A 9521-nucleotide genomic window follows, 5' to 3' on the forward strand; every position below is an offset into this window, starting at 1 on the left:
AGGATAACCTCCCAGACTGTGGGAATGCTGTAGATATCATATATCTTGACTTCAGCAAAGCTTTCGACAAAGTGCCCCATGATATTGTGATTAACAAACTAGCTAAAAGTGGGCTAGATGGAACAACTATTAGGTGGATCCACAGTTGGCTACAGAATCGGACTCAAAGAGTACTTATCAATGGAACCTTCTCAAACTGGGGAGAGGCAACAAGTGGGGTGCCGCAGGGCTCAGTCCTGGGCCCAGTGCTCTTCAACATTTTTATTAATGATTTGGACGAGGAGGTGCAGGGAACGCTGATCAAATTTGCAGATGACACCAAATTGGGTGGGATAGCTAATACCCTGGAAGACAGAAACAAACTTCAAAGTGATCTTGATAGGCTGGAGTGCTGGGCTGAAAACAACAGGATGAAATTTAATAGGGATAAATGCCAAATTCTACATTTAGGAAATAGAAACCAAAGACAGAGTTACAAAATGGGGGATACTTGGCTCAGCAATACTACAAACGAGAAGGATCTTGGAATTGTTGTAGATCACAAGCTGAATATGAGCCAACAGTGCGATATGGCTGCAAGAAAGGCCATGCTATTTGGGGCTGCATTAATATAAGTATAGCTTCCAAATCACGTGAGGTACTGGTTCCTCTCTATTCGGCCCTGGTTAGGCCTCATCTAGAGTATTGCGTCCAGTTCTGGGCTCCACAATTCAAGAAGGACGCAGACAAGCTGGAGCGGGTTCAGAGGAGGGCAACCAGGATGATCAGAGGTCTAGAAACAAAGCCCTATGAAGAGAGACTGAAAGAACTGGGCATGTTTAGCCTGGAGAAGAGAAGATTGAGGGGAGACATGATAGCATTCTTCAAGGACTTAAAAGGTTGTCACATAGAGGAGGGCCAGGATCTCTTCTTGATCCTCCCAGAGTGCAGAACACGGAATAACGGGCTCAAGTGACAGGAAGCCAGACTCCATCTGGACATCAGGAAAAACTTCCTGTTAGAGCAGTACGACAATGGAACCAGTGACCTAGGGAGGTTGTGGGCTCTCCCACCCTAGAGGCATCCAAGAGGCAGCTGGACAAACATCTGTCAGGGATGCTTTAGGGTGGATTCCTGCACTGAGCAGGGGGTTGGACTCGATGGCCTTGTAGGCCCCTTCCAACTCTGCTATTCTACAATATGATTCTATGACAGGACTAGGGAGGGGGCTACCTGGGAACCTTGACGTTTGGTCCGGGTGCCTACCCTGCAAGGGCGCTGGGTGGACCCCAGCCTTCCTTCGCAATTATTTTTTTATTTCTATTTATTTATTTATACTGCCCCATAGATGAAGCTGTCTGGGCGGTTCACATAAAACGTTTAAAAACAGTATACAAAAATCAAAAACCACAAAAACATGCAACATTACTCTTTGCACGGGTCTTTCAGATGCTTTACCAAATCGTTTTTCCGGTGGTAGCTTTTTCCACAGCGAGGACACTGGAAGGGCTTCTCCCCGGTGTGGACGCGCTGGTGTATCAGGAGCTCCCTCTCCGTCCGCAACTGCTTCCCGCACTCGAGGCACGCTGGCCGATCCCCCGTGTGGACTTCCTCGTGCCTCCGGCACCGCCGGTACTCCCAGTAGCTTTTCCCACAGAACCTGCACTTGAACGGCTTCTCGCCCGTGTGGGTTTTCTGATGGGCCTGGAGGCTGCACTTGGTGGTGAACTTTCTCCCACACTCGTCACAGGAAAAGGGCTTCTCGCCCGTGTGAGTCCGCAGATGTTTCGTGAGGCTTTTCTTGTAGCAGAAGCTGCTCCCGCACTCAGTACATTTATGGGGCCGTTCGCCAGTGTGGATCCTCTGGTGGTACGTTAGGGCCGACTTGCGCCAGAAACTACGGTCACAGTCTCCACACTGGTAGGGCCGTTCTTTCGAGTGGAATGTCTGCAAGTGGTACTTCAGGCTGGCTTTGGTGATGTGGCGTTTCCCGCACTTGGCACAGGCGAATGGCTTCTCCCCTGTGTGAATGACCTGGTGTCTCTTCAAGCCCGCCTGGGACATGAACTTCTTCCCACATTCGACACACGGGTAAGGGCCCAGGTGAGACTTTTGGTGGTACCGGAGGACTTTCGTGGAAATGAAACGTTTGCCGCACGTGTCGCATCGAAACGGCTTCTCTTCCCTGTGGAGTTTCTCATGCGGAATGAGGTATTGTTTCTGGCTGAACGCCTTCCCACATCTGGAACACACGAAGGGCTTTTCCCCGGAGTGGGTGATGGAGTGCGTACGGAGGTTGGCCCTCTGGCTGAACCGCTTCCCACAGACCTCACATGGGAAGGGCTTCTCCCCTGTATGGGTTCTCACGTGCACCATCAAGTGTGCGCTACGACTGAACTTCTTCTTACATTCTTGGCACTCAAAGGGCTTTGGCCCCTTGTGGGTCTTCTTGTGAGCATGCAGGGTTTTCCGACTGGCTAGGATTTTCCCACAATATATACACTTGCAGCCTCCTTTTCCCGTTATCTGACGCTCCCCTCGTGCTGGACCCTTTCTGCCTCGGCTGGACAATCTCCCACGCCTGTGACTCTCCTTCTCTTCCAACCTTTTAGGGCGGGTCTCTTGAGATCCTGGACTTTCAGAAGGTCCTGCTCCTTCCCCAGCTACAGGAAGCAAGAAAAGGGACATAAACCACTTCACTGTTAAAAGACCAACATGCAAAAGTAGCAAGAGGCCCTCCTCATTATCTTCCAGCTCCCATCCTTTCTGTAGGTTGACGCCAATCATGACCCAAGAACGTACTCATAAAATAACCAAAATTTCCAGAATTGTTTTCTAAAATCATAGAGACGTCCTTTAAATACTTATAGAACTATACCGCAATTTAGAATCCACTGTATCCTCCTAGGTCAGCTCTATTGAACTGAAAATCGACACATTTTGATTGTTATATAGAGCCATTAATACATCCTTCTAGCTCAGTTGCTGAACGCCAGGAAACTAGAGCAGCCCTGCTTCAGGTGAACCTTTTCATGGTACGGAGAGAAGCAATCCCATCGCTAGGAAGTATTTGCGGTGCAACTGGGGAACTGGGCTGAACTCCGTCTTGCCTTGTGCCAATTGAAGCTACAGGTTTAAATCACCTTTGATAGAAAGCAATTCCCCAGTGGATGAAGGGCGGATCAATGGGAGAATGCGCTGGTAAGGATCCCCCACCTCCCCGGTGACCCTTAGCCGGAACATCTCGCAAGCAAACCCTGTCAGGCGTTTAAATGCCCTCCCCAATGTCCCGATTATTTGCGGTGCACTCACTACTGTTCAATGAATACCGCTACTCACCTAAGGAGGGGCTCTGAGCGCCCCCGGGCGGGTCCCCGTGGTACAACTCCAGCCCTTGTTCGAGCTTGGAAATGAGCTGAGGTTTGCCAGCCGCGAGGCCTGTGAACGAAAGGACAGCTTGGCTGAGAAAAGGGCCACATCTCTTCTGCTAAACCGCAAAGGAGCCCGATTCCACGCATGCAATCTGGAATTCAGTCGCTCTGCCCTTCATTGGACTTGATCCCAAGGAAGTGAGAGCGGTCTCTGTCGAGGAAGAGAGGCAGGGAAAGGCTTGGGTTCAAAGGGCCCGTGCAGAAATATGTCCAGGGCAGATGCCCTGGTGGTTATTTAGGGATTGCTTTGATTCAGGGTCCCCCTTTCCACCCCCCAAAAGGTGCTCAGTGTGGTCATTACACAGGGGATAGGAGAAGCCTGCCTTCTGGGAATTCAGAGCCAGTCTTCAGCCCACAGCCATTTTCCCATCCCAGATTGCAAACCAAACCCCTTTTCACCTAGGAAAGCGAAGCTGGCATAATTTTCACTCAACACATCTCGGTACAGATCCTTCTGGAAGGCTGACAACATCTCCCACTCCCCACGAGAGAAAAGAACGGTGACGTCAGCAAAGCTCACTGCAAGCTAGAGTAAAAAAAAGAAATAGGTGTCCCACATTCGGCTCTTTGTGATTCACCTTCCAGGTGGAACAGGGGACGGCCAACTTTTTGGGGGGCCATGGACATAATTTGGCAATTTGAGAAACAGTCCTGGGCACCAGCACAAAATGTCTGCCATGGAAGGCGCAGGGAAGGACAAGCAAACTGCCCCAAAGACCGAGGTGGGGGCTGAGGCGAAAGACACTAAATCTATTTCACAACAATCCAAGTTGCCGGGAAGTTTTTTTCCATTTTTTTAAAAAAAGGGATAGGATCTGCATGTGGCCAGTTCTAAACAACATGTATGGATGTGCACAGGTGTCTACAGGTACCATAGAATCATAGAATCATAGAATAGCAGAGTTGGAAGGGGCCTACAAGGCCATCGAGTCCAACCCCCTGCTCAATGCAGGAATCCACCCTAAAGCATCCCTGACAGATGGTTGTCCAGCTGCCTCTTGAATGCCTCTAGTGTGGGAGAGCCCACAACCTCCCTAGGTAGCTGATTCCACTGTCGCACTGCTCTAACAGTCAGGAAGTTTTTCCTGATGTCCAGCCGGAATCTGGCTTCCTTTAACTTGAGCCCGTTATTCCGTGTCCTGCACTCTGGGAGAATCGAGAAGAGATCCTGGCCCTCCTCTGTGTGACAACCTTTTAAGTATTTGAAGAGTGCTATCATGTCTCCCCTCAATCTTCTCTTCTCCAGGCTAAACATGCCCAGTTCTTTCAGTCTCTCTTCATAGGGCTTTGTTTCTAGACCTCTGATCATCCTCGTTGCCCTCTTCTGAACACGCTCCAGCTTGTCTGCGTCCTTCTTGAATTGTGGAGCCCAGAACTGGACGCAATACTCTAGATGAGGCCTAACCAGGGCCGAATAGAGAGGAACCAGTACCTCACGTGATTTGGAAGCTATACTTCTATTAATGCAGCCCAAAATAGCATTTGCCTTTCTTGCAGCCATATCGCACTGTTGGCTCATATTCAGCTCCCTACTTTCTGATGTGGAGCTATCTGTTGGCCAAAAAACCAAAAACAAACAAACCTTCATTCCCTAAGTCAGTGCTTCTCAAACTTTGGAATGCAAGGCCTTATGCTCCCCTGCAACACGCCACCGGGAGCCCTTTTTTTTGGGATGTGAGCTGCCTGAGCATGGATGCCAACCATGGCTGTCCACAAGAGGATCGCTAATGCCGCATTCGTTTTAAACTTGTAATTTTGCATTGCTGCTGTTTTCATCCTGGTTGTGCTTCTATATTGTATTTTATATTACGGTTTTCTACTGTTGTTTTATACTTTGAACGTTTTTAATTTTTGTGAACTGCCCAGAGAGTTCCGGCTATTGGGAATTACATAGAAATGTAATTCATAAAAATAAATAAATAAATAAATAAATAAATAAATAAAATCCCATTTCCAGGCTGCCCTCCTATTGCTTCTGCGCAGAAATAATAGATATAAAATTAAGTACAGGGGGAAGAACATGGGGGGGGGGGGGCGGAGGGCTGCGGAGGGAGGTTCCGCCGGCCCAGCAGCGCTCCAGGGGCAAAGAGATCCGAGCTGGAAGCGCGCAGAGGAGACCGGAGGGCGGAACCGTGGGCTCAAAGCGCGCGCGCGGGACGCGGGGGGGGGGGGAGTCGGTGCGACGGAGCCCCGCCAGTTTGCGGGAAGGCCGCTTCCGCGCGTGGCCGGGGGGGCAGCGGCGGCAGCAGCAGCAGCCCTCGGGGAGCCCAGGGGTCCCTCCAGGCACGGAGGCACCGGGACGCGGGAGGCGTCCTTCTGAAGCGCCTGCTGGCCTGCGCCTGACCCCAGGGCGCTGGTGCTCCTCGGGGCGGCCGGCTCTCGCGGGAGCCGGGGGACGGGCAGGCAGAATGGGCCTCCTCCCCGGCCCCGGCCTCCCCGGCGCCCTGTCCTCCCCAGCCGCCTCCTCCTCCGCCGCCGCCGCCGCCCCCGGAGTGGAGGCGCTTGGCCACAGGGCGCGCCCCGCTCGCGGTCCCCGCAGACGCGTCCTCCCCGGGCAGCCCTTACCTGCGCAGGGCGGCCGGGGCCGGCCTTCCTCCTCCTCGCCATCTTGCAGGGGGCGGCAAGCAAGCAGGCGCGGCGCCGCGCGGGTCTCGATCCGGGCCGGGGAGCAGGACAAGGGCGGCCTCTGCGCTCCGCAGCCCGGGCAAGCTCCGGGGCGCAACTGGTGGCCGCTGCGGGATGAAGCCCAGCGCGCGAACTCCGCCCCGCCTCCCCGGAGGCCGGCCCCGCCCCCCCCAGGCCCCGAGCTGGCACGGCGCCTGCTCCCGAGGAAGCCGGGCTGCGGCTGAGACAGCGGCCAGGCGCAGAAGAGGCGGCCCGCCCGCGTTGCGCAGCTTTGCACGGGCCGATTCACACGTGCGAACAGTTGCGCGCAAGGAGAGAGGTCGACGGCGCGCGTGGCGGGAGGGCAGCCGGGCACTCGGGGCAGCAGCAGCAGCAGCAGCAGGGTCGGGCTTGCGCAAAAGGTCCGCTCCGGGCAGCCCCACTCCCCCCTTGCTCTTTCTGGCCCCGGTCCAGATGTGCGGGGAGAGGGGGGAGCACGGAGTGCCCAGGAGGTCTGGAGATCATTAAAAACATGTAATATTTTTCTTGGCCCAATATAGGTACTACAGCAATATGGATCTTGGAATTTTGCTGACGGCCGACGGGGCTACCTGTGCTGTTTTTTTGGGCGATCTTTTTCAAAGCCGTTGCTGAGATCTTTAAAAAGTCTGTGTGCCTCGGCGGCCAAACTGCACGTATTCTCAACGCGTGTCCCTGGACAGACGCATCCCACGTTTTCCGTAGCTGCTGTGTCACGCGTTCTCCCTTGTGTGATGCGCCTTAGAGAACCCTCTTGCTGCATATACTGTTTCTACACAGAGCTTCATTATGTAGGGTGACCATATGAAAAGGAGGACTGGGCTCCTGTATCTTTAACAGTTGCACAGAAAAGGGAATTTCAGCAGGTGTCATTTGTATATATGGAGAACCTGGTGAAATCTCCTCTTCATCACAACAGTGAAAGCTGCAGGAGCCATACTACAGTGACCGCACTTAAAAGAGGGCAGGGCTTTCGTCATCCTTTACAAAAAGCCATGAAATTCAATGAACAAAAAACCTACGGTTTATAAAACAACGTTAAGGCCGTACACTTTTCCACCAAGCACCAAAAAGCGGGGAAATTGGGAGTTAAGGCTCGCCAGCCTTAACGCCACATCCTCCCTAAGGAGGCAGAAAGTACGAGTGAAATTCTCATTCTGCCAAAGCAGATAAACCATGAGGACAGGATGGAGAGTAGGATAGGCAGAGGTGACTGTGGGGTTGTGGAAAACTGATGACGAACAACTTAGAGCCACCTACTTCTTTTTTTGTTTAGAGCAGCCCTTCCCCAACCTGGTGCCCTCCTTTCCACAGGGTCACCCTAGGGAAAAACAATCTCTGTGCAGTCGAACTGCATTCCTCCAGCTATGTTCCACAAGCAAAACTTGCATAAGTGCAGAGACTCCAGAAATTCTCACTACTGAGAGAAGTGGGACATGCATCATCATCATCATCATCGTAATAAAAGAGCCTCACCAGAAAATTAGTGTAATTAAAATTAACGTGAGTCACTTTTCATAGAGGGAAGCCAACTTGTAAAATAATTGAACAGTTTTTTGCTGTTAGATGGTTTGGCTTTACACTTGTGGGCTGCTTTCTGCTCGGATGGAAGCAGTCGTTCGCCTCTGGCAATCTTGTTCACAATCACAGCCATTTCTTTCACCCCCTCGAGTGCCTTGATGCGATCTTGGAATCCAGGCGTAGCTTCTTGTTTTTCACTTTCAATCAGTAAATCAATGTGTTCTGGAGTTGCCATCGGGTTGGGCTTTAAGGCAATTTCCTGCAAGCGCTCAATACTGTGAGACGATTCCTCAATCAGTTCGAGCACTACATTTTCCACATCCTCATATTCCTCGATAAGCTGCTCAAAGATTTTCTCTGTTGTCATCACTTCCCCACAGGCTTTTTCATATTTCTCCTTGATCTGGGCATATGTTTGCTCCTCCTTTACAGTTTTGTACTCCCACTTGTACTTTTGGTTGTAATGTACGTTCCACACACATTTCCCGGGGCAAACGGTGCATTTTCCACTTGTATCCATTGAAGAACATTTGCGCTTGTCTTGATCACTGGCATAGGCACAGGGATAGTGACATGTGAAGTAGCATGTCTGGCAATTAGTTAAGAATCCATCAGTGACCTCTATTTTCACGGTCACTGGTTTGTCAACCTCAACCACAAAGTTCTTGTTGGCATCCATCTTGTCTCTGCGCTGCTCCAAAGCTTGCTGTGTCTTTCTTAGTGCTTCCAGAGCCCCCAGACAGGCTTTGATTTGCGGCTGCAGCCCCTGCACGGCCGTTTCCAGCCTCTTCCGTTCCTGGAGCACCTCTTTGGTCATCCGTAGGCTTCTAGGCTCTAAATTGTGCAAAGACGCAAAAAACCTCTCCATGCTCACAGCTCCCATTTTCCAGAACATTGCATCAAAGTCAAAACTTGTCTCATTCGCTGTAGAATTGCTGGCGAACAAAGCAGAATTGTTGAATTTGAAGTGAACAGGGTTGCCGTCTCCATCCATAGCACAGGGCACCTCAGACTCTAAAATGGCTTCAAGAACAGGGGGAAACTGTCCGTCTGCAAAAGTGACTAGGATTTGGATGTTAGCTTTTATGTCCTTCCCAAAGATGGAAAGCACCGAGTCAAAGACATATTTCTGAGCTTGTGTCAAGCGAGCTAAAGAGGCCTGAACCACGAAACAGACACCGTCAATATGGTCGATGCCGCCTGGAGTGGAAAAAAACTCCCGGATCTTCTCTGTTATCAGTCTGTCATTCTCTATTCCTCTGGTGTCACCAAATCCTGGGGTGTCAATTATAGTTAAGTTATAGGGAATCTGAAAGCCATTTAAGTGATTGATCTCATAGGCGGTTACCTCGGAAGTCTGGCTCTGAGCTTGGCTTCTGTTGGTCTCTTCATGGATAAGCTTGAACCTGAAACGGTCCTTCCACTCTACTCCCAGGATGTAATTGATCATCCCATTGATCAGGGTTGTCTTCCCTGATCCTGTTGCTCCCATCACCATGATCACTTTGTGAGAGAATCGGGAGTCTTCGTGCCCCAGCCGGTATTTTATAAAACTGGAAGAAGAAGAGGCAGACTTTGTTAAAGGAAGGCGATAAATGGTGAGTTGGTCACGTTCTTCTAACACGGTGCTTCGTTCGATCATTTTGTCTACTACTCTGTCATTTACTGGCAGTGAAATAGCAGCTGTTGGTGGAACTGCAGAGCGTTCATGTGAGGCGGACAACAAGGGGGGATCTACACTACTGCCTTTAAAGCACTTTGAAAACAGTTTGGAAACTGTATATGCAGTGTGTCCTGGGGCCCAACAGTTGTCAAAACTGTTATAAAGCGCTTTAAAGCAGTGGTGTAGACCCCCCCAAAGTGACCACTACAAACATTCCTCATTCCTTCTTTATTGCCATGTAGTTTTAATCGTGTTGCTTCTTCAGATGGTCTCCCTTTCCCTTT

At 51.0% G+C, this 9521-nt stretch overlaps 2 protein-coding genes across 2 annotated transcripts; both read right to left on the reverse strand.

The window, feature by feature from the left end:
* Window positions 1-849: 849 nt before the first annotated feature.
* Window positions 850-6024, reverse strand: LOC134407310 (gastrula zinc finger protein XlCGF26.1-like). Its single transcript, XM_063139435.1, has 4 exons — window positions 5976-6024; window positions 3810-3936; window positions 3319-3417; window positions 850-2642 (listed from the first exon to the last, which is right to left on the reverse strand). Exons 1-4 carry the CDS (start codon window positions 6015-6017, stop codon window positions 1405-1407), a joined length of 1506 nt encoding a protein of 501 aa, XP_062995505.1. The 5' UTR covers window positions 6018-6024; the 3' UTR covers window positions 850-1404.
* Window positions 6025-7551: 1527 nt separating this feature from the next.
* Window positions 7552-9281, reverse strand: LOC134413401 (uncharacterized). Its single transcript, XM_063147584.1, has one exon. The coding sequence runs from the start codon at window positions 9214-9216 to the stop codon at window positions 7552-7554; it is 1665 nt and encodes a 554-aa protein (XP_063003654.1). The 5' UTR covers window positions 9217-9281.
* Window positions 9282-9521: the final 240 nt, after the last annotated feature.

The sequence above is a fragment of the Elgaria multicarinata genome, chromosome 1 (assembly GCF_023053635.1).
Source record: "Elgaria multicarinata webbii isolate HBS135686 ecotype San Diego chromosome 1, rElgMul1.1.pri, whole genome shotgun sequence".
Classification (NCBI taxonomy): domain Eukaryota; kingdom Metazoa; phylum Chordata; class Lepidosauria; order Squamata; family Anguidae; genus Elgaria; species Elgaria multicarinata.